At 34.5% G+C, this 26,654-nt stretch overlaps 1 protein-coding gene across 4 annotated transcripts in view; it reads left to right on the top strand.

The window, feature by feature from the left end:
* Positions 1-26,654, top strand: part of LOC135198612 (probable ubiquitin carboxyl-terminal hydrolase FAF-X) — a 506,622-nt gene that overhangs the window by 176,253 nt on the left and 303,715 nt on the right. For all 4 annotated transcript variants that reach the window (XM_064226360.1, XM_064226357.1, XM_064226358.1 and 1 more), the window contains exons 17-21: positions 2,040-2,183; positions 17,639-17,802; positions 17,985-18,102; positions 18,353-18,475; positions 18,630-18,767. In XM_064226360.1, coding sequence (XP_064082430.1) covers positions 2,040-2,183; positions 17,639-17,802; positions 17,985-18,102; positions 18,353-18,475; positions 18,630-18,767 — 687 coding nt within the window. The remainder of the gene's footprint in view (positions 1-2,039; positions 2,184-17,638; positions 17,803-17,984; positions 18,103-18,352; positions 18,476-18,629; positions 18,768-26,654) is intronic.

Below are 26,654 nucleotides of genomic sequence, written 5' to 3'. Positions count from 1 at the left end.
TGACATACATGTAGCACATTTCATTCTTCACCAGCATCCTTCAACAGCTGAATCAGTCTCTTAGCTGGGGGTTGCCCAAATTGTTGGTGCAATTTTCATATCTTCTTTTTCCTTTCATCATCTCCCAAGGTCAACACTATTTCTTGTATTTTCATCCAGGCTTCTTTCTCATCCCATTGTGGAAGGCAATAGTGTCCTGAAGAAGTACATTTCAATTTCAAATTTTTTTTCATGGATTTCTGCAGTATCATTTTTAAGTCCAATTTCATTTGTGCTCTCTTCATTGATTTTTTTTTTGCTGATAAAAGGGGGTTAGAGCAGTTCACCACATCTGTTATCATACTTGCTGTGTCACTTTTAATGTTCACTGGAAATTTTACTTTCATCATTTGACTTATACGCATTACCATCACCAAACCTAAATGTTTCATTTTCTTCCTCTTCTATTCTCATTTTTTCCTCATCCAACAAAGACTTTGTGTGTGGTTTTAACCAATCACTACCATACACTAGAACTGCAGACTGTGTCCAGGATAGCACTGACATCATTTTAGGATTTTCAGTAACAGAAGATAACTCTTCCTCCTTTACTACACTGTACTTACATACGCATATTTTGGACATGCTGGAGACAGACAGTACTCTGGCCCACACAAATAACATTTCCTAACCTTACCATATATGTCAGCCAAATTTTTCTGCCTATTTGTTTCACATCTGGTTGCTATGTTTCCTTTTCCTCTAAAACTCCCCTATCCTCTTCCACATATAATGACATTTACTTCCTCCATGCTAAATACTGGTTCAGGTTTGATCTGCTTGATGCTGTACCCAATAATAACGCGTCTTGACATTCAGAAAATTTCCTAAGGGCTTTCTGTATGGAATCAGTTATTTGTTTGTTTTTTTTTCACTAAAGGGCACTAGTACTGTCAATGCTATTTCACTAAAGGAACTACTGTCAGTGCTATTTGATTGCCTTGAACCTCTAGCCCTCTGCTGTTTAGTAACTTAAATCCTAAAATACAATTACTTTGTACCCTTCCAGAACTTCACTTTTCTTCACAAATTTCTAAATGCACTTCTCCATTGTTTGTTCCTTTTCCTTATTGTAACTGTCAAACCTTGTCCATGCCTCATATGCTGCTGACATCTCATCCTTGTATCACTTGCCCAAGTGTTGAAGCAAAACTTTCATTCCATCTTTGACTGTCAACTCTTCAATATCCACTTTCTCAAAAATCTTACTCCTTACCTCACTTCCCTCTGGGAACAACGAGGCAACAACCGTAGCTTTTTTCTTTTCTCGACACATGTGATAAGCTGCTATGCTTTCAGCTTGTTTCCAGCTATCAATGCCTTTATCAGTGCCAAAAACAGGCAACACCTGCTGCCTGCCATATTCACAGACTACCTGTGTTTACGTCTTTTCTTTTGAATTACTCGTTAGTCTCCTCCTCCTGCCACAACCACTTTCTGCTACCATTTGTTGACCCTGTAGACCAGTATGGCAGGATAAATCAAAGGCAGACAAAAACTATTAACTTTGGAGATCCAACTGACCAAGTGTCTACATCATGGTGGATGTGCTTGGTCCATCTCTTACAACATAAACAGACATCATAACAAACTTCATAAACAAATGACGAGGGCGAAGCACAATTTCATGCACAAATATCTTCAATAGAGTTAATATAGACATTCATCCAGAGTTATTCTATCTTTTGTTTGAATGGCAACTCACTTATCAGCACTATGCACTATATGCTGTATGCTATCTTTAATAGTAGGTAAGTATCCAAATAATACATTTTATGAAAATTTACACAATTATAAAATGATGAACAGTTATATGATTAGGTAAGTTTATATTAACCTGTATTACAGTGTGTTTCCAGATTATAAAATATTTCTTTTATTATTATAGTAGTGGTTGCTATGATTTTGATTTTTTACAGATCACATTTGCATGTTAATTCTTCGTTTATTGTAATCATACTAAAATAATTGATGATTAATTGCCAATTTTGTGGTTCTAGGTTGTACTGTGTGGCTCTGAAGACATAGCAGGTCGTGCTATTGAGCTTTTACGAGAGACTTTCACAAATTTGGGACCAAGGTTACAAGCAAATCAAGTTATTATTCATGATGACTTTCTTTCTAATTGTATGTCCCGACTTAAGGTAAGCTTATGAAGAATTTTTATGGTGTTTTGGAAGGGCTCCTTCAGCATTATAGATAAATGTGCTTAGCTTCAGCTTATAACTTTTTGTCTGGAAGGGGTCAGTAGCAAGAACTATCTCTAATCTTTAGTTGTATTCAGGACTTATATTTACAGTTAGCATACATCTTCACACTGTAGGTGCAATCAGCATTTAAAAGAAAAAAGAATGTTTGGCTGAGCAGGTGGACTGTTTAGTTAACTTGTTCTCCACTAGGCTTGGATAAAGACCTTTATTGGTTCGTGACAAGCATTTGTATCCCCTAATTGAACTGGTGAAGAGGCAAGGCTAACTCATGAAGCAGAGAGTCATGAAGTTGCTTTACCACATTATCAAGTGTGTCTCCTGTAGGTTCTCACAATTTGGATGAACTCTTGGAAGTTATGTCCTGCCTCAGTGGAGCTACTACAAAAGTCTGCCACTGTCATTGAACCACTGCATAAATACCTTTCTAATCCTTATCTTTTTGAGGCAATTGGGAAAAATATAACTAACCATAAGAGCAGGTAATTTGTAACTTGTTCTTGGAAAGCAGCTTTGAAAAGGCCAGTCCCTACTCCCATACTTGTTCTACCACTTAAGCATCTGCTGTGGAGTTCCACGTAAATCCTTCAACCTTTCTCAGCCTTCAGATTTTTTTAGGGGAATGATACAGAGGAATATCCAAGAGTAAGAGTTCCTGCTGTTCTCAGAAGAACTGAGAAACACAACTTTAGGAGTCGAAGGGGGCTGCCTACTGCCTTATTGAAGCATCTGGCAAGATTTGGAACAGGACCTTTGTTGCAGGAGTAATATGGGAGGGCTGTATCATTCCTTTTCAATCACCACGTCTGTCATTGTTCCATACGGTAGACACCCCTATTTGGAGGCCTGGTACCAGGCACCCTCCCCCCCGTGCAAATAGCTAAAATACTTACAACCCTTGTAAAAATGCTTAGAACTGCATATTTTGATAGTTAAAACAACAACAAAAACTATGAAAATGCTTATACCTGAGATTTTTTTTTAATAGTTTTATCACAAAAAGTGCATTTTTAAGTCACGAAAATTATATGTAAATACAGAAATTTGTGAGTATTTCTTGGTGAAAAATACTGTGAAATGACAACATTTTTCATGAATAATGGGTATATGTATACAGGCCATAAAAAAAAAATTGTGAATAGGTAAGCTCACAAATAGGAAAGGTTTACTGTATAGCTTTTTTAAGGTTCTTTGCAGCGTCCCTTTGGCCCCCAGCTGCAACCCTTTCATATTATCTTTCTTCCAGCTTACTTTCTACTGTCTGCTAACAATTATTTCATAGTGCACCTTTGAACCTTTTTACAGTTTTCTTCTTTGAGCGCGGAAGGTTCTCATAGGTCCCAGTGCTTGGGCTTTGGCCGTCTATTCCATATAGCTTTCCCTTTCTACCTTCTAGTTAGAGAAAACAGTCAAGGGGGGTGACCTTTCCAACTTTTACAGTCACTTTCTGCTTCCAAAAGCCTCTGAATGAGTGGAAACCTGTTTGGATGTTTCCGTCTAAAAGTTTGTGTGTGCTTCTATTTCTGTTAAAAGTTATCCAGCTCAGTTCTGACAGCCATTCAGCGGGATAACTTGATGTTTTCCATTTATATGCAGGACACATTTTCAATTCTTGATCAACCCTGTGTCTCACAATTACCTCCAGTTCATCTTTGCAGGGTTATCTGGTGAAGACTTATTTTGGTCGAAGCACAGAACAGAAGTTGTTTACAATTCTGTCTCCTTGAGTGGATTTGTGTCGTCTTTACAGGATTCAAATTCTTGTTTATTTGGATGTTCAGCTTATTCTAGCAAACTTATGCTGGAGGATTCTGGGTAACTTTCAACATTTTTATTCATCTGGCCCAGGTTTTTGGGGGTTTTGGCTAATCCCAACTCAGTCAAATGTATATCGGGGATGAGGATAGCCTCCCAGTTAGTGGACTAATCCGTCAGAGTAATTTATAACCAGTTCTTGTCTCTTCTAAAATAACATCAGTCCTTGAAAGAGATTCCACCAAAGCAGTGACTCTATCTAGGTCACATTGCCACCTTTGAGAAATTTGTTATTATGTACAGATTCAGGATGAGACTTGGTTCAGTTTTAGTTGCATCAATCATTAGACAGAAGGTTCCTAATGGATTTGACTCCAGTTGCAGTACCGACAAGTCTCCTGGAAACTTTGGAATGGTGAACAGATTGCCTGGGGCACCAGTCATGTATTTAACTGTCAGGGACCAAGACATCAAGTTGTTCTCAAGCATGGCAAGGTGAACCATCCTTCCAAGGGGGCTTAGGCTCATTGGGACTGTGGTCATAGGAAGAAAAATCACCTCATTAATTATTTTGAACTCATTTAAAAGAGCCTAAAGGCTGCAAAGATATTGAGACAGGTGGTAGCAGTTTTTTCAGACCACACAACTTCCTTTTGTATATCAGGAAACGGTAGGACAAGGTCTCCTATGATGTTTCATTTAGTAGGGGATTTGTTTCCCTTGGCCAGAGCAAGGAACTTTTTGCTTCCTCGGTTTGTTCCAGGAAGAAACAATGTCTTAGCAAGCCACTTCAACAGGAGTGAAAGTCTGAGGAATACAGTGGTATGTGTAAAAAACCCACACACACACACACACTTGGAACCCCCTATAAAAATGCTGAAAACAGCCTATTTTGTTAGTTAAAACTCAAGAAGAACTCACTGAAAACTAATATGCTATCAGGTTTTGAATAGTTTTATCACAAAAAGTGCATTTATGATGAAATTAATTTTAAAAAACCAGGAATTTGTGGATATATCTCATAAAAAATACCGTGAGTAGGCGAATTTCCCCGCAAATAATGGGTAGATATGGTTCAGAGAGAAATCTGCGAATCCGTGAATCGGGAGAACACGAATGCTGCAGCCCCACTGTAGACCTTTGTGCATCTGCTCATGGTCCCAGATTTGTTTGTTGGAGCAGAGGACTCCCTTCTGCCTACTAGCAACCCTGGGAGGTTGAACGATGGAGTGCCCCCACCTCCCTTCCATGAATCTCCTAAAGTCTCAGAAAAGTGGCATTCAACTCTAGCACGTTGATGTGGACTTGTTTGTCCTGTAGACTCCATGCCCCTGAGGCTAGGAGTTCCTGGAGATTCTGCCCTAGCACTATCTTCCTCACCAGTCTCTTGTGGGGAGATGCCACCAATCACTAGGATCTTTATCTCTTCATTTCTGGAGTTGGTTTAGTATCTTGTTTGAGAGATCTTGACTGCAGAACACCGACTCAGATGTAAGGCTAATACTTCAGAGGATCTTTGTCAACCATATACAAGGTAAGCCATCTGCTCCTGTGATTGGTCTTATCAAAAGGGTTTCTCTCCACTCAGAGTTTCTGCTCAATGGACAAGATCTGAATATTTTTCAAAACAGAGGAGGTTTCTTCTGTTGATACTGGTAAGGAGCTTCAGGGGTTACTTGTGATTAGGGATATGGACAACACTTTGCCCTGAGAAATCTGTGTGGTTCAAGAGCTTGGAGTGGTCTTGTTTGCCAAGGAAACTCGGACCACTTATTTGGGACCTTACTCTGGTACTGAGTTCTCTCTCTCAACCTCCTTCGAGCCCATGCATCAATCATCTTCCAGGAAACCGGCATTGGAAATACAGGCGGCCCTCAGTTAGCAGCAGGGGTTCTGTTCCTGGCCGCCGACGCTAAGTGATTTTCGACGCTAAGCGATTTTAAAGCCTATGGCCGCTGCACTGCTCCTTTCAAAACTTGACCAGTCAAAGTTGTCGTAATCTTACAATGGCACAACAAGTAAAATTATATTTACGAAGTATAGTACTATAGAATTTACTGTACAGTAGTACTGTACAGTACATTATAGCATTATAAATACTGAATAGTAAAAAAAAGCCTAGTTTTAATCCCTTGGGTGTCTAGAGTATCTAAAGATATAATCAGGTTTATACAGTGTACAGGTAGATGTAGTGTTTAAGTTACGATAATTTGTTTTACGATAGTCCGATTTTATGAGACCAAATTACAATAGCCTAACTTTATCCCATCTTCTAGTTACATAAGTTCAATAACAGCAAAAGAGAATGATGAAAGTATGGTTTTAACGTTATACTCGTTGCGTGAACGTGTGACAGCCATGAACAACCAAACGAGAAACAACTATTCTCTCTCTCTCTCTCTCTCTCTCTCTCTCTCTCTCTCTCTCTCTCTCTCTCTCTCTCTCTCTCTCTCTCTCTCTCTCAGTACAACTGAATTGGATAACATCCGTTTGGCTTGTATTTCAATCATCGTACTGCAGTACACTATTACTATAGTTGTTATAAATGACATTATGTAGAATAGAACTGAGATATCTTAATGTAATAACTTTATTCGCTATAGATCAAAGATCATTCGGGAAATAAACAGTTAAATTTAAACCTACGTAGTTATAACTGAAGCTGAGAAAACTGTTCAAGCTGCTAATGACTATTATCGTACATCGGCAACAAGGATAAATCCAGTAAACATATGCCATCAAACAAAACCGTAGATAAAATTGAGATAAAATCATTTTAATCAAAACTACTGTGCTTGAAAGAACACATTTTTCTGTTGGTTTCACGCCGATATAAGATAAATTACGTAAAGTTCGTATTATGATGATATAAAGGAGAATTTCGAACGGAATCAAATAATTTTTTTACGCAATAAACATGCCGCCAACGTAATCTGTTAACCAAAAAAAAAAAAGTAGCTCACATTCACAACGAGACATAATCAATTCATATTTCCACCTAAAAACACGTATAAGGAAAAATAGCCTTGTCTCATATAAGGTAAGTATCTAGATATTCGTTTATGCTAACTAGAAGGAAGAGAATTTTCTCAGAATTGTGTTAAATATGGCGAAACAAACTCGTATTTGCCATCAGCTGATTTCAAACCACAACATTGGCCGCTCCGTGGAATACTGGCTTAGATTTGCCGTAGTATTTTATAATACAGTAATATGAGAATACATACAATATTATTGGATACAGTGAAGTAATGTATGACTTTTCAAATGATTTATGGATAGGATGCATAATTAATAAAATAAAACCATTCCTTTTTCGGAACAGTGGCGGACAAGAACGAACATGAAAAAACATACCTTGACAACGTGGAGCGTAGTTACAAATGCTGCCTTAATTTGTATCATATTTATGTACAAAAACAAAAATACCCTATACGTTATATATTTTCATACATATTTTAAACATTAAAGCATAAACATTTAAAAACTCGACACATCGATCGGTAAATTTGCACTGTTTTTAACTATATTTTCGGAAGAGCGGCAGGCGGCGGCTTACAAGAACGAACATGACAAAACATCGTATTTGATAATGTGAAGGGCAGTTTCAAAAGCGGCCTTTTTATTATATTTCTGCACAAATAAAAAATACCCTATACATAATACATTTCCATACACATTTTAAACATAAAAGCATGAACATTTATAAAATCGACACATCCATAGCTAAATTTGCACTTATGTAACTTATATTTTCGGCATAGAACGGCGTCAGAGGCATATATTTTACCCTAATACCTATGTAATAACTCTCCATAAAATTTGTTAATATAATTTGCATAACCTTTATGGTCTGAATGGCATTTCTACAACTGTATGAACTCGTTAGACAATGGCGCTAGCGGCGCTGTTAATTGAAATTTGCGCCGTAAAAATACCTTATTTTTTTAATGAATATTTTTGATGACAGCCATAAAACCGATTCGCCGTTGAGTGATTGCGCCGTTAACCGCGGGCCGCCTGTAGTTTTCCTTCTGCCCTTGGCTTCCTTGAAAGAGTTGGAAAGCTTCAGGGTCAGGTTTGACGTAGACTCGCAATGGGGTGGTATCTGTAGCTTTGGAATTTGCCCCTGAATTTGTGGTCAAGACCCAGATTCCCACAGTTCACAATGACAGCATTCTTCCTTTCCCATTTCCTTATGGTGTGGCGTTTGATATTAGTAACCTTCAAGTTTTCCACTTTGACCCGTGCATCGTTATCAGAATGTCTCTTCACCAGGTGTCATAGATTCTGTTAACACAAGTCTGGTCAAGAAAGAGGTGTCCTAGAACACCCTTTCGTTATTCTAACCAAGGTGATTAGGCAAGCCAATTCCTCATCGTCAAGTTCTCCCACTGATTGGGTGCATGCAGAAGTGCCAAGCACCAGAGGATTAGGTTCCTTCCTGGGATTTTAAAAGTACTTATCTGTTCATAATATTTTGAATAGTACTGGTTCATGACTGCATCAAACCACTTTCACTATTTTCTGCCTGGAGAGCATTGCCCACAGATCCTTGGACACTATTTTCCTTGGGTCCAATGGTGGCTGTTCAACAAGTGTCACTCATCCAGTGCCCCTGGTGTGACAGTTTGTATTTTGCCTAAGATATGTGTGTGTGGAGTAGGGAATGAGTAAGATGACTGGTCTCATTTCTTTCCCTTTTCCCTTTTCTTCATATCTACGGACAGTTTGAAGGATAGACACATACAGTGGAACTGGCTTGATGCAGGTGAGTGTTACATCCATACTGTTATGCACTCTTTCATGTTCCATGCAACATGCAAACCTGCTTCTCCTGTAGCTTAACTCCTCTCTCCAGCAAGGGGAGTTAGGAGTGGCTGACATGGTTTGTTGCTTGAACAGATATTGTTCTCTTGGGCTTCCATGAATGTAGTGAATCTGGATGTGTTTCATTGTATTTGAACCCAGTGGATTGAGTGTTAGATATCCCACATATCTAATATCTCAAAGGTTTAGGTCCTCTTCTTTAGAATTTTCATTTCTATGAAGAATGATCGGGTGTGCCAAACCTCCAGTCGGTTCAGGTTCTGTATATCTTCCTCCAGTAATGAGTCTTATCCTCTTGTCAAGACCAAAGGTTTGTTCTACAAATAACATTTTTTATTTAATCTGTATTTTTCATAGCTAACAAACCTGAGATCTTACCTTTGACTGCCCACCTCTGGCCTTCCCTCTTACGTTTCAGCCTGGGTTGGAAGAAAAACTGATGCATCACTAAATTCAAGTGAGCATTCTGGACTTGCTTCCACCTCAACTATGCATCAGGTGCCACAGATTCCTTGCATTTACAATCGTTGATTGTTTTTAACCGGTTTCCAGTTGGCACCAGAAGATTTATCTGTATGTTAGGACCTCAGGTTTGTTAGCTATGAAAAATACAAATAATTAAAACTTTGTCATTTTACCATTTCCTATCCCAGGTCACTCATTTTTGGGCAGCAGATGACTTTAAACAAGATTAGTTGGGTCAGGATGTTTAGAACTCCATTCCATTTGCAAGTTCAGGGAAGGTGCTGAACAAACTAGGCAATCTGCCAACACCGCTGCAGGCTTCAGTTAACTAGTACATGGAGACTATCACCTGTCGCTTAGAAGCTTCAGTTTTTTTGATAGTGAGTGTACCTTGGGTCATGAACAGTCCTGTTCACAAACAAATTGGGTTACGAACCAGATGTTCAAAAAATTTTTGTTCTGGTTCGTGAACTGCGCTTCAAGCCATAAACACACAAACATCCCCAGAAGTGATTCATTGGAAGCACCGAACACTTTAACCCCTAAACGCCGGCCGGTATTTCTGTAAGTGTCTCCTGTATGCCAGCGGGGTTCGGGAGTGAGCTCCGAAGCTGAAATTTTTTTTTTTTTTTTAAATCACAGCATGCTTAGTTTTTAAGATTAAGAGTTCATTTTTGTCTTCTTTTTTTGTCCTTGTCTGAAGTTTAGTATGCAATCATCAGAAATGAAAAAAATATCATCATATACTATAAATATTGGAATATATGACCGCAAAAAAAAAATTTCATATATATTTGTATACAAATCGCGCTGTGAGCAAAAAAGTTAAAGCTAATGAGTTAAATTTTTTCGTTGTATTGTACACTAAATTGTGATGATTTTGGTATATAACAAATTGTAAAACAATCAAAGCAACACAGAGAAAATATTATCACAATATGATGCAAGAATTCATAACGTGGACGTAAAAAAATTTGTTTTAAAAATTTCACCATAAATCAAAATATTGTGCTAGAGACTTCCCGTTTGTTGCAAAATAAAGGTAATTGATTGAATATTACTAGACTGTAAGTGTTGTAGCTTACAATTGCAGTTTTTGACCATTTCGGTCGAGTTAAAGTTGACCAAAGGTCAAATTTTTTCTGTTTATCGTTATATATATGAAAATATTTCAAAACTGTTAAAAGCTACAACCATGAGTTATTTTTTGTTGTATTCTACATGAAGTTGCACACATTTTCCTATATAAAACTTGATGTAACAGCTTATATAAAACGGTGCAAACATTGTGACGATCTGACGAAAGAATGTCTGATTTTTTAGGCAGAGTTACCGCTTGGATGTTATGAAAAGGTGTTTTAAAAAATTCGCCATAAATCGAAATATTGTGCTAGATACTTTCAATTTGCAAAATGAAAGTAAATGATTGAATATTACTAGAATGTAAGAGTTTCAGCTCACAATTGCGTTTTTCGACCATTTCGGTCGAGTCAAAGTTGACCGAAGGTTGAAATTTTGTCACTTATCGTTATTTATATGAAAACATTTCAAAACTGATGAAAGCTACAACCATGGGTTGTTTTTTGTTGTATTCTACATGAAATTGCGCACATTTTCATATATAAAACTTTATATAGAGGCTAATATAAAACGGTGCAAACATTACGACAATCTGACAAAAGAATTTCAGAATTTTTCGGCAGAATTACCGCGCCGACTTAAGGAAAAAGTTTTATTTAAAAAATTCACCATAAATCAAAATATAGTGCTAGAGACTTCCAATTTGTTGCAAAATGAAGGCAAATTATTGAATATTATTAGAATGTAAAAGTTTTAGCTTACAATTGCGTTTTTCGACCATTTCGCCAATTGCGTTTTTCGACCATTTCGGCTATTGCTTTTTTTTACCATTTCGGTTGAGTCAAAGTTGACCGAAGGTTAAAATTTTGACACTTTTTTTTTTATTCATATAAAAATATTTCAAAACTGATAAAAGCTACAACCATGTGTTGTTTTTTGTTATATTCTACATGAAATTGCACACATTTTCACATATAAAACATTACGACAAACTGCCGAAAGAATTTCTGATTTTTTTGGCAGAGTTACCACGCCGACGTAAGGAAAAAGTTTTTTTCAAAAATTCACCATAAATCGAAATATAGTGCTAGAGACTTCCAATTCGTTGCAAAATGAAGGAAAATGATTGAATATTACTAGAATGTAAGAGTTTTAGCTTACAATTGCGTTTTTTTACGATTTCGGTCGAGTCAAAGTTGACCGAAGGTTGAAATTTTTGGCACATCGTTATTTATATGAAAATATTTCAAAACTGATAAACGCTACAACTATGGGTTGTTTTTTTTTATTCTACATAAAATAGCACACATTTTCATATATAAAACTTTGTAACAGCTAATATAAAACAGTGCAAACATTACGACAATCTGACAAAAGAATTTCTGATTTTTTCGGCAGAGTTACCGTGCGGACGTAAGGAAACGTTTTTTTAAAAATTCATCATAAATCGAAAGATTGTGCAAGATACTTCCAATTTGTTGCAAAATGAAGGTAAATGATTGAATATTACTAGAATGTAAGAGTTTTAGCTTACAATTACGTTTTTTGCCATTTTGGTCAAGTCAAAGTTGACCGAAGGTTGAAATTTTTGGCACGTATCGTTATTTATATGAAAATATTTCAAAACTGATAAAAGCTACAACCATGATTTGTTTTTTGTTGTATACTACATGAAGTTGTGCACATTTTCATATATAAAACTATGTAACGGCTAATATAAAATGGTGCAAAAATTACGACTGACGAAATAATTTCTGAGATGTGTCGCTGATGCTTTTTGGTGCGAGAAGAAAGAAATTCGTGCATGCTTGCCTGGGTAACGCTTATAAACAAAACAACAGCTTGATCCGTGAACTCCCAGCATCCCTCAAGGCGCGTGATTCAAAATTTTTCGCCAAGTAACTATTTTTCCGCAAATATTTAAAAAAAACTTTTTCGAGTCGACGTATTTTACGTCAGTTAAGCACACGACATGATTTTTATCAACGTTAAATAAGTCCAATAGGCGTTTAAGGGTTGATTTTTTTTCTAACTTTTTTACAGTAAAATTTTTTTTTACTCATTTACAGAAGAAATTAGTACATATATTGAAAAAAGAATATTGTGCAACCACATACAGCCAGAAACAGCCGATTTGCTATGAACAACTGAATCCGATAACAGCAGCGGTTTGCTTTTATTTCAACCACCGTACGACAGTAAAAAAATTCTGTAGTTATGTTACAAAGGATGTTGAGTAGAATAGGACCGATATATTTTTACGTTGCTATAGTATCCTTATTTGCTATGGAGAAAAGATCGGCAAGGGCATATGCTCCTAAATTTAAGCTGCAAGTTTTAGCTGAAGCTGAGGAAAGAATATCCATCTGTTAATGTAAAATAGCCTTGTTCCATATCAATAGAGTATCCAAAGATTCATTTATGCTAACTGGAAGCAAGAAAATTGCCTCGAATTGAGTTGAATACAGCCAAAAAGACTTACCCTGCAATTACCGTCAGCTTGATTTCCAAACCAAAATATAGATTGCTGTTTGTATTTTATAATATAATAGTAATATGAAAATATATACAGTATTATTGGATGCAGTGAGGTAGAACAAAACTTTATGCCAGAAAACCTTTAAAAAATGGAAAGAAAATTGTGTTTCTGAGGTTTGAAAAAATTATTTGTTTTTACATTATTTTAGAAAATATGGAAAGTTGATTCAGGTTATGAATTTTTCAAGTCACGGTTTTGTAGTTTAGAAGTCGTCCTATACTACAGATATGAGATAAATTCATGAAAATTTGCCATGGTTTTTTACCTTGTTTTACCTGAAGGTCTTCTTATACACAGATGTATACAGTATTTACAGTGGGGCCTCAATAATCGCCGGGGGGTTGGGGACCACAACCACCCTTGTTAGCAAATATCCGCATCATCACACCCCTCAAAAACCCTAGGCTATACCCACCCCAACTGCTTACTTCAGTAGTTAAAACATCAAAGATGTCCTACCTATAAAAACACTTATAGGCTAACTGCCTATTTTAATACTAATTTAAACATTTAATATACCTTAAACTATCACATGGGTACTCACTATTGATTGGTCCATGCTATCTTAAGTAGCTTGAAGATACACAAGATTCACATGTACTTAGTGCAACTTAAAAGTTGAAAACTATCAATGGCTGCTCCTATTAGTAGTAATAGAAGGGAATTGTCCTTGAAATGGCTCCCTTGCTTCTCTTATGCCTCCTTTGTTTGTGTTTGTTTCAAGTTATATATGTCTATAATGTCGTGAATCTTATATAAATTCTTTCCTATCTTCAATTTCTCCTTCATCAGATCTGCAAACAAAAATGTATTGGCTAACAAATCCTCTTTATTGTCATGACTTGTCTGCTGCACAAAACTAAAAGTACATACAGTGGGGCATCCCTTAGTCGCGAATCAGTAGTCGTGGGATCAGTTAACCACAGGATTTTCCTTTGGACCACTTCTCAGTCTATATTGGTATGAATGGCAGCATCACAGGCTTGTCCGGGTTACAACATGATGTTTATAGGTAGGCTAAGCCTTGGCCCGCGGCCCAATAACCACTAACATACACGAACAGATTCACATTATGATATTAACTGACAGTAAAGGTAGTAAAACCATTCTCATGTTACATATTATTGGCATATCTTCATAATAAATAGCCTACTCCTGGAATAATTCCACATCATTGACATCAACTTATACTTCGAGTGGCCAGCAACAAAATGTAAACATAAAGTTTCATTGCGTTCACAGCGACCTTTATCATTCGGTAACCTTTGGAAATGTTAATAGTAATAGTGTAATTATGGTAGTAATAACATTTAGGAGAACATTAATATTTATTTCTAATTTTATTCTTGTTTTGGTAGTACGTAATAAACTTCTCCGAACACTGCGGTCATACAAACAATAATTGTCATAGATTATCGTATTGTTGTTTGTGATCGGCGATGAAGCATAACCGTAATAAAACCATTTTCACCTTATATATTATTGGCATATCTTCATAAAAAAAGCCTATCTTAATATCTTCATAAAAAAAAGCCTATCTTATATATTAACCTTTAAACGCCAATTGGATGTATTATACGTTGACATAAATTGTCTGTTAGGTGCCGATTGGACGTATTGTACGTCTATATAAAAAGTTGTTTTAAAAATTCGCGGAAAAATACTTATAGGCCTACCAGACGAAAACTTTTGAATCACGCGCCTTGAGGGATGCTGGGAGCTCACGGATCAAGGTGTTGTTTTGTTTACAATTGTTACCCAGGCGCGCAAGCGCAAATTTATTTCTTCTCGCACTAAAAAACATCAGTAACACATCTCATTTCGTCACTTTTGACATAATTTTTGCACCATTTTATATTAACCGTTACATGGAGTATTATATATGAAAATGTGTGCAATTTCATGTAGAATACAACTAAAAACAACTCATGGTTGTAGTTTTCATCAATTTTGAAATATTTATATATAAATAACGATAAGTGCTAAAATTTCAACCTTCGGTCAACTTTGACTCTACCGAAATGGTCGAAAAACGCAATTTTAAGCTAAAAACTCTTATATTCTAGTAATATTTAATCATTTACCATTATTTTGCAACAAATTGGAAGTCTCTAGCACAATATTTTGATTTATAGTGAATTTATGAAAAAACCTTTTTCCTTACGTCCGCGCGGTAACTTCCGAAAAAATCATAACTTTTTTTGTGCGATTGTCGTAATGTTTGCACCATTTTAAATTAGCCGTTGCTTAAAGTTTTATATATGGAAATTGTGCAATTTCACGTAGAATACAACTAAAAACAATCCATGGTTGTAGCTTTTATCAGTTTTGAAATATTTTCATGTAAATAACGATAAGTGCCAAAATTTCAACCTTCGGTCAACTTTGACTCGACCGAAATGGTTGAAAAACTGAATTTTAAGCTAAAACTCGTACATTCTAGTAATATTCAATCAATTACCTTTATTTTGCAACAAAGAGGAAGTCTCTATCACAATATTTCGATGTATGGTGAATTTATGAAAAAAAAAAAATTTTCCTCACATCCGCGCGGTAACTCTTTCGAAAAAAATCTGAAATTTTTTCGTCCGATTGTCGTTATGTTTGCACCATTTTAAATTAGCTGTTACATAAAGTTTTATATATGAAAATGTGTGCAATTTCATGTAGAATACAACTAAAAATAATTTAAGGTTGTAGCTTTTCTCATTTTCGAAATATTTGCATATAAATCACGATAAATAGAAAAAAAACCACATTCGGTCAAATTTGACTTGATCGAAATGGTCAAAAAACGCAATTGTAAGCTAAAACTCTTTACAGTCTAGTAATATTCAGTCATTTATCTTCATTTTGAAATAAATTCGAAGTCTCTAGCACAATATTTAGATTTATGGTGAATTTTTATAAAAACTTTCCTTCCCTCAGCGCGCAGATTCTCCTCCGCAAATCTCCAAAATGCGTACTTCGCATTCTCGTAATATTTGCTCCGTTTCATATTAGGCTTTTCATAGGGTTTTATATATGAAAATGTGTGCAATTTCGTGTAGAGTACAACAAAAAATAATTGAATGTTTAGTTTTTCTCATTTTCGAAATATTTGCATATAAAAAAGATATATTAAAAAAATTTGACATTCGGTCAACTTTAACTCGTCCGAAATGGTCAAAAACTGCAATTGTAAGCTAAAACTCTTACAGTATAGTAATATTCAATCCTTTATCTTAATTTTGAAAGAAATTGGAAGTCTCTAGAACAAAATTTCGATTAATGGTGAATTTTTGAAAAAAAAAAAATTTACGTCCGTGCGTTACGAATTCATGCATCATTTTGTGATAATATTTTCTCTGTGTTGCTTTGATCGTTTTACAATGTGTTATATACCATAATGATCGCAAATTAGTGTACAATTCAACAAAAAGAAATTAACTCGTTAGCTTTAACCATTTTGTTCACAGCGTGATTTGAATAAAATTATATATGAAATTTTGTTTTCACGCTATCATATATTGCATTATTTATATATGATAACAATGTTTTTTTTCATTTCTGATGGTTGCATACTAAACTTCAGGCAATGACAAAAAAAGGAGCCAAAAATGAACTCTTAATCTTGAAAACTAAGCGCGCTGTGATTTTTTGATAAAAATATTTTTCCGCTTCGGCCCTCACTCCGAGACCCCCTCGGCATACGGGAGACGATTTTTATTATACCCCTTCGGCGTTAAAGGGTTAATTTATAAACTAAAATCTTACTATAGTATTTTCTTTTGAAAATCAGAAAATCATATTTTTATCAGAGAGAGAGAGAGAGAGAGAGAGAGAGAGAGAGAGAGAGAGAGAATATCTTAGTTTTACCAGACCACAGAGCTGATTAACAGCCCTCCTAGGGCTGGCCCGAAGGATTAGATATTTTTTTACGTGGCTAGGAACCCATTGGTCACCTAGCAACGGGACCTACAGCTTATTGTGGGATGTGAACCACACTATATCGAGAAATGAATTTCAATCACCAGAAATAAATTCCTCTGATTCCGCGTTGGCCGAGCTGGGATTCGAACTTCGAATCACCGGATTGGTAGCCGAACGCGAAAACCACTCATCCAGCGAGGAACTGTGTGTTTGTTTGTGAGAGAGAGAGAATTATTTTAATTTAATATCATTTAATCTTATGAAACTTAATACAGTGAGGAATGTGTTAAAAACCACCCTTGCAAATAGTAGAATTTGCAAACACCTAGAACCAATACAAAAATGCTTAAAATCCCACTAAAAATGCTTATACCTGTGTTTTTTAATAGTTTTATAATAAAAAAGTGAATTTAATTCTGAAATAAATTTGAAATACAGTAATTTGTGGATGTTTTTCATTGTACACTATTAATCAGTATTAATTTTTGAAAATAAGTAAATAACTTTTAATTTATTGAAAATATTAAAAAAAAATATAAAAGTTATTTGCTTAAGTAAATAACTGTTATATCATAAAAATGTATTTAGTTATGGAAATAACATCAAAATACACTAATTAGTGAATATTTATTGTCAGAAAATCTGTGAAATTGCCAAATTTTTCATGAATAATTTAGATAGGCTCAAAAGGAAAATTCTATGAATAGCGTTTGGTTTATATTTCACTATTAAAAGTACATAAAACTAGTTGTTCAACTTTCTGTCATTTAGATTAAAGAGTATCTTCTTAATGATATTTTTTAATTTTCAGGCAATGTATGACACTGTATCAGTGTTAGATCGGGATAAAGATTCGGTCAACAGGGTCCGCCAGGAAACGACAAGGATGTGCCGTGTTTTAAAAGTTCTTCATGAATATGTGTCTGAATGTGATGGAGACTTTGGGGATGATAGGACAATTCTTCCACTTGGAAGGTATGATTAAGTGAAACTATTCTCATTTTACTCAAAATATGAACCAAATTGTGATTTAAGTATTGAGTAACCAATCTAATACTCCCTCTATTGATGTCTGTAGACATAACCATAAGTAGTACATATATAAATGTTTCGAAAATATGATAGAAGATATAAGATAATTTTTCTGTGCATTTCAGAGCATCAAGAGGAAAGCACATGTCTCTCTTGGTTAGGTTTCCTGTCCAAGGCCGACAACCAGACGAGTTGGATGTTTGGACTCACACTAATGATACCATGGGTTCAATTAGAAGACAGGTAACCTTTAGACTTTAGATGCCTGTTACTTAGGTGAAAGTTTGTTTTTTATTGAGATTTTTATGCTTACTCATGTACAGTGCATAATTTTTGGAGTTTTTAATCAACAGTACATGGTATCCTTAATGGCTGTTATTGCATTTCATTTCTTTTTTGTTTTTTTCTCATGCTAACTTTAGTCAAGTATTGCTAGAGTTTGTTAGTGAGAGTTCAGATAAAAAAAAGTACATATGATTTCTTCTTCACACAGGTCTTGCATCGGTTGAAATCAACAGCTCCCAATGTAAAAGTTGAACTCTATTTGAATACAGATCCCATAGATCCAGTGGATGACAAAAAGATAATTGCAAATATGCCTCTCAGGGATAAAATGGTATGGACAAGAAAATTTTAGTTTAGTTTTTATTACATATTTTGGAAAGTACTGCTGCAGTATACGTAATTTTATTTTATCAGCTACTTTCATGGTTTATGGCAATATATAAATATTAAGTTAGGGTATTACTAATATTTCTTTCTGTCTATAGGTGTTGACAGCCAAATTAGTCCAGGTAGGAAACAATATGCCATCATCCCCAGATAGCTCCTCTGATTCATCAACTGGGTCTCCGCAACACCCGTATGAAGGTCCAAATGTTGAAGCAGAAAACTGTCTTCCTGGTGTGGTAAGTACTTGGTGAACTTTTGCTTACAATCCTTGATAAGATTTGCTAACTTTCTTAACCTTGGATAGGTTTCGCTACATTGGTATCCTGTTCAAGGTGTGTGCAGGTCGAGCTCCACCCGAGTGCCCCGGAAAAATTTGTGAAAAATCTAGTAATGAAGATTTGCTGTACATTTTAATATCTAAAATCAGTATCACCATTCCCAAATACTACTGAAAGGATAAATAATACCCATCTATAAATTAAATATTTATTACAAATATATTTTAAAAAAATAAGCATATACAAAAAATAATTTACGGAAATATTTACAAAAAACACAAAATAATCTATATACACAGAACAATTGATGGAATCCTTCCTAAATCTACTATTTGCATTATGTGAATGCCAGAGAAGGTGTTGGACCCATAGAGGTCAAAATCTGAAAAGAGAAAAAAAGGATAAGTTTTTTTGGCCAAAAAAATTGTCAAAATTTCACGAATTTTATTTTGGTACCTAAATAAAATAGAATAAACTCATATTATCCTAGAACAGAATAATGTAAAAAAAACATTTGCACTAAGATGTTATTTGCTGTTATATCCGGGGCCAAATCTAAAGGTAATTTTTTGACCTAGTTACATCATGAAAATTTCATATAAAAATCGTGGTAAGATTTGATATTTATGCAAGAAAATCTACCAGAATACCACAAATTCCATAGAGAACAAGAATGTATAGAGATATGGCAACTTATCTTTCGGATATGCCGACAAAATGGCTGCAGTCAACACCTACTCCAACAGCCACATCTACCACCTGGAATGGAGGAATGGAATGTAAATTTCAATGTGTTATTTAATTATCTAATTATGCGTGGGTTTCTGCCACCTGAATTGAAGGAATGTAATGTAAATTTCAATGTGTTATTTAATTATCTAATTTTGCATGGGTTTGCTTAGAACTATTATGGTGGCTTGCTGGATGTTTGAACATTATTTTGCAGCTATAATAAATATCTGTCCCAAAAAACTGAATCTTAATGTAAAGGTCATGTGTTGACCTAGTTTCACCTGGAATTTTTTTTTTTTTTAATTGTTGTAATTATTATATGATATTTATGCATGGAAATATCTGACCAAAAGAAATTTTTCGAAAATGGGCTAATTTCGAGAATTTGGAAATAATGTTGACAAAATTTATAATTATTGCAATATTTTATGACAAAAAAATGGGTGATATATGTTTTGTAAAGATTAAAATTATAGTATTCATGCAAACAAGTAGTAAAAAAAAAGTTTCATGATGTAACTTACCTATATAGTAGAGACGCACTTTGGACACAAGACAGTTTGATGCTGCAGGCAGACGGGCCCATTGCACCGCAGACGTGCCGTGTTTGTCTTGTGGTCTTCTCTACATGGGCAGCAAACACGCTTGGGCAGCTTGATGTGGCCAATGGCAGGAGGAGGTCTATGTTCTAGCTCAGCCAGCCTGAATGTATCTGCCATCAGCACATAGAGGGGCTTTGACAATTTGGTCTCTGTGCAATACAGATGACTTATAAGGGGAGCACAAAATTCAAGGGCGACCTCCTTTAGGAACCTTTGCCTTGTCAAACTCTTTGACAATGGCAGGGACAAATAGAAAAGATAAGAATTCACCATAATTATATTCAATATCCCATAGAAAAGACAAAGTGGCCAGTGTCGTATCTTATGAACACAATTTGATGTAGAACGCGTCTGATTGAATGTGTCTACACCCTCTTTTGTGGCATAATAGAACATCTGAATGTCCGTCTTCCTTCTTTCGATCTAAGAGGGATCATGATGCAGGGAACTCAACAGCTGACACTGAAGAGTCAAATTGTGTTTGTAATTAAACACAGCCACTGAGTCGTTAAAGGGAAGCACCTTTTCAGAAAGTCCCTTTGGAATATAAGGTTTCTGCCGAATGGTGCCATGGGGAGCGGTAATGTCGTGAAGAAGTTATCCGTCGACACTATGCAGCCCCTTCAGCGAAAGGTTGCACAAGCTCCACCGTGAAAACCTTTCCAAATGTCTGTCCTCTCGGCACCCTGACTGTGTCCTTCCCCAATTAAGCAATCGCATTACACATGTAAGGCGAATCGGCATCACATGCCAACACAAGCTGATGCCGTACCTATATGAAGAGAGAATAGCATGAGTATCTAAAAAAGTAAAATTATAACAAATAAAAGTAAAATAAAATCTATTTAGTATGTATGATAATAATAATAATAATAATAATAATAATAATAATAATAATAATGTATATATATATAATTATATATATATATATATAATATTATATATTATATATATATATATATATATTATATATATATATATATATATACATATGTGTATATATATATATATATATATATATATAATATAATATATATATATATATATATATATATATATATATATATATATATATATATATATATATATATATATATATATATATATATATATATATATTATATATATGTATATATGTATATATATGTGGTTAATTGTGTGTGTGTATATATATATATATATATATATATATATATATATATATATATATATATATATATATATATATATATATATATAACTGGTAAAAATGTTCTGTAACAACAGAATTCCATCTAATAAAAGGAGCCCATAAAAACACCAAAATGTAGAGAGAAAAGTACTATATTTCAGAGACTGCTGTCTCTCTCTTCAGGTATATGAATGAGAAAAGTTTACAGAAAAGGTGGTATTTATACCAAGAGATCCGTCCACAAGTAAGCCAATTTAGGTCACCCCCGCTGATAATCTTCCTTTAATCTTCTTAAGGGGACCGTCCGCTATGATGTCTATTTTATTTATTTATTACGCAAAATACATAATTTTCATATATGTTTTAGATATATATAATACCTTCATCATATAAAAATTTCAAGTCATTTTATCAAAAACTTTTCGTTTTATTAGCAAAAATCAGGATTTAAAAAAAAATAATTGGTAGAGTTTTCTCCGCTAATATGACATCAGTTGTATTGAAAATCATACCATAAAAATTTCTTTATATACGGAACAATTCTGTGTGACAGAATTTTTATTTCTTAATTTTTTTATTTTTTATGAATTTTTTTTCTTTTTTTTTAGTCTAGACACTCAAAAAATTCTAAAAAAAAAGAAAAAAAAGAAATCAAAATTCTGTCACACAGAATTATGGTATTTTTATTCCTCTTTCCAATGATATCTTTCTCTCTAAAATTGGATAATAAATAACCGAGTAATGGTTACCGACATGCGCATAAGTATGTTTTTGAGTTATGAGCTCCCAAAGATTTGCTATGTAAATTTTTGCTTTTTTCTTATAAAAGTCAAAACAACATTATTATAATTAGTTTATTTGTACTTTTATTGTTGAATTCTACATCAAGGATCGTGGTCCTACCCCTAAAAGTGGTGTTAGTACCCTCAGCGTGACACCAGATAATGATGTTGACGGCGAGACATGAGACAATGAGGGCAGTTGAAAACATTTAATTTTCGTGTTTTTCTTTCAGCACACTCCTGGCCTTCGCTAATTTTGCTAGCCATAGTTGCTGAGTAGCCTTCTTGATCTTAGGTAACTTCGGCATTGCAATAAGTTCACTAAGAAGTTATAAAAACAACGTAAATAGCTAGTAACCAAACGCAAGTGACTACGTGTGTGTAACTGCTTTGACGTCTGTGGCGTAACTGAGTCATTCTCCGAGTCTCGCCTATAAATAACCCCTCTGAGCAGCTCGCTTCTCACCCAGTGTCACAGTACCTTTCATTGCTACCAGATGTATGAGAATTTCGAAAAAAATTTTAAAAATCGCTGTATATATGCAAAAATACACACGCAGAAACGATTCTGTCAAACTCAAGTCATACAGATGACGCAGTTACGATGACGTCATCATTTAAAAACCGCTATATCTTCATTATTTGTCAAAATAATTGGCTGAAACTTCTGGAAAGCATGCACGGTATGTTTCTGCAAAGATACAAGTAATAACTCAATTTTTTATTTTTTCAAGCTGACATGTCATCCTCCATAGGGGACGGTCCCCTTAAGCATTGGTTGAACTTTTCTCATTCATATACCTGAAGAGAGAGACAGCAGTCTCTGAAATATAGTACTTTTCTCTCTACATTTTGGTGTTTTTATTTATGGGCTCCTTTTATTAGATTATATATATATATATATATATATATATATATATATATATATATATATATATAATATATATATATATATATATATATATATACTATATATATATATATATATTATATAAAAGTGGGCGCTGAAAGTCTTTGCACCCCTGAAGGCTGCGCAAAGACTTTCAGCGTCTTAAAGAATCCTCCATATCAGTCACGGAAAATGCCTGAGAGAAAAAATGACTAATTGGCACCTTTTATTGTTTCCACTGTGTCCTTGATTAAGGAAACAATAACTGATCAGTAGCTCATTAGCCGTGGTGTAAGTCGGTTTTTTTGCTGGCACTCCTGTCAGGATTTGTTGCGTCTCGTGGTGTTGCCCTTGTGTTGCCAATCCCTGTGCCTTTATGCGTAATGGTGGGTCCTTATACTTCTAGGGATGATCGTGTAAGGGTCATTCAGTGTTTTGAATTAGGGTTAAATACCGCTGAAATTGTGCGGCAGACGGATTTGAAGCGTCGAACAGTTCAGAACATTGTTGCGCGGTACGGTACAAGGCGTCAGGGAAGAAAGAGGTACCTCTTCCCGCCAAGAAGTCTGGGAGGCCCCCGTTGCTGTCTGAACGATCTATTTCGCTACTGAGAAGGGAAGCAGAGCTTAATCCTTCACACAGCGCTCGTCAATTCAGGGAAGGAAAACCCTGAAATTTTAGGAAAGTGTAAAGTACGTACTTTACAGACGTACTTGTCATGCAAGTTGGGATTCAAGAGTGTTGTGGCTCCTAAGAAGAGCAAGCTAACTGACGCCCATATTAAAGAAACGAAAGTTTTTTTTTCATAGATTTGGTAAATGGGACGTTAATAACTGGAAAAAAGTGTTGTTCACTGACGAATCCACATTCCATTGCTCGGCAAGCACCTCAACGAAAGTTTGGCGAAGTCCCCGCCTTAACAAGTGCAGTGACAAACTTATTCGTCCTCGTGAAAAGTTTCCCAAAACTTTGATGGTATGGGGTTCTATGGGTTATGAGGGAGTTGGGGAATTGTGTATATTTGAAAATAATGAACGAGTGAACCAGCACATTTATTACGTTGTGCTAAATGAATATTTAGAGGGGAGCTTTGAGAAGACAGGTGCTTCAATTCTTCAGCAAGACGGCGCACGGTGCCACACAACGCCATTGATTAGGAACTGGTTGCAGGATTGTGGTGTGGAGCTTTTAAGTGACTGGCCCCCTAATTCCCCTGATTTTAGTCCCATAGAAAAATCTGTGGTCGATCATTAAAAAACGTTTGCAGAAGGTTGACTGCTCCAATATCGAGAAACTCAAAGCCGCCATCATCGCTGCTTGGAACAGTATCGAACCAGAGATCTGTCAGCACCTCATTGAAAGTGTTCCCCGACGGCTGAAGGCAGCTAAAGAGAACAAATTTGGTGCTACCAAATACTAGAAAGTCTAAGGTAAAATGACACACCATTTCAATATCTTTACTAAATTTTTGCATTCCTTTACAGGTCGAAGAAGGTGCGCGTGTGTATGCGTTTGCCTAAATTGCACTGGGGTGTAAAAGACTTTCGGCGCCTACTTTATATATATATATATATATATATATCTATATATATATATATATATATATATATATATATATATATATATATATCTCATATAATATATATAATATATATATATATATATGATCTATATATATATATATATATACTATATATATCATATATATATATATATATATATATATATATATATATATATATATATATATATATATATATATATATACATACATATATTATATAATATATTATTACACAATATATATATATACATATATATATTATATATATATTATATTATTATAATAATAATTATATAATATATATATATATATATATATAGTATAATAATATTATATATATATAATATATATATAGATATATATATATCTATATATATATATGTATATATATATATTATATATATATATATATATATAATGATATATATATAATAATAATATATATTCACATATATATATATATACATATATATATAATAATATATATATATATTATATATATAAATATATATATTATATATATATTATTATTATATATATTATTATAATTAATATATTATATTATTATATATATATATATATATATATACACATATAATATAATATACATATACACACACACATATATATATATATATATATATATATATATATATATATATATATATATATATATATATATATATGTGTGTGTGTGTGTGTGTGTGTGTGTGTGTGTGTGTATATATATATGTGTATATGTGTATATATAATATATATAGTATATATATATAGTATATATATATATATATATATATATATATATATATATATATATGATGTATATAGTATATATATATGTATATATACATATACTATCATATATATTATACAATACATATATACATATATATATTATACATAATATATCATATATATATGTGTAGATATATATATATATATATATATATATATATATATATATATATATATATATATATATATATATATATATATATATATATATATATATATATATATATATATTTTTTATCACCGTATTTTATACTTTATACAAACAAAATATCATATTTCAATTTCCTTTTTCCTACAAGAACATGTTATATAATCAAAGAAACAATTATAAATAAATAAAAAAGCAATCACATGAAAAAAAATGTAAATCTGTGAACTTACTTTGCTGGTATACTCGGGAAGTACATCCTGAAGGGACAGCAGTCCCTAAATGGAACTAGCTGTTCATCAGTGAGATGGGGCCCTGGGGAATAATTCTTCTGACAATTAGCCACCACATGGTCAAAGTGTTTCCAAATTGGGGCAAGGCGATCTGTCTTCGCCCGCTCTGCTCTGGTGGCTGAATTGTCGAACTGAAGAACTCGTCAGCAGGGCAAAACGACGCTCACTCATTGTACACTGATACAAAGGATTGCTCTCTGTGAGGTCCCACATGTCACTTGTTGTGGTATAATTGTCTGCCCTCACTGCTGACATTATTAGAATTCCAATGAACTTCAGTTCCCTCAAGTCCATGTCCCTGAGGTCAATATTGGCCTTATGATGATAATTATTCCTCAAAACGGCAAGGCGCTCAGTGGAACGCAAGACAATCTCGGCCAGCATGTGGTCAGACAAAAAGAACGAGAAAATCTCGTTTGTGCTTATCACCCCAGCGGTGGCATGGGTGGGACCCCCAGGTTTAATCTTCAGCATAAATATTTGGGGAAGGGAACGGTTTGGGTCTCTGTGCCAACGCATCCCATCACGACCCTCCACAACCTCAGGTCCAACATGCTGGGTAGGAGCACCCCTAGCTGGCTTGAGGTCACTGTCCTGGTAATCGCTTTATAGTGAAGAATCATTTATTAAAGGAAAGGAAAATGCATCTTCTTCGATTAGGTCTGCAGCAAAGAGGCATTTGCGCACGTGTTGGAGGCGTCTGTTCTCATGATTGTTCGAGGTTCGAGAATAACCAGGTGTGTGTTGTGGAACTCCAGTAAGCGCCCGTTGCTAGAAACGCAGCATATTTTGATGTAACTTTTCTCCTAGATCCTAATAAGTTCCTGTCGGGAGACGATGACGTTTGCTAGTTAACCCTGGATAGTTTT

Source organism: Macrobrachium nipponense, chromosome 22, assembly GCF_015104395.2.
Source record: "Macrobrachium nipponense isolate FS-2020 chromosome 22, ASM1510439v2, whole genome shotgun sequence".
In the NCBI taxonomy this organism is placed as follows: domain Eukaryota; kingdom Metazoa; phylum Arthropoda; class Malacostraca; order Decapoda; family Palaemonidae; genus Macrobrachium; species Macrobrachium nipponense.
This window is presented reverse-complemented; position numbering and strand designations above follow the sequence as displayed.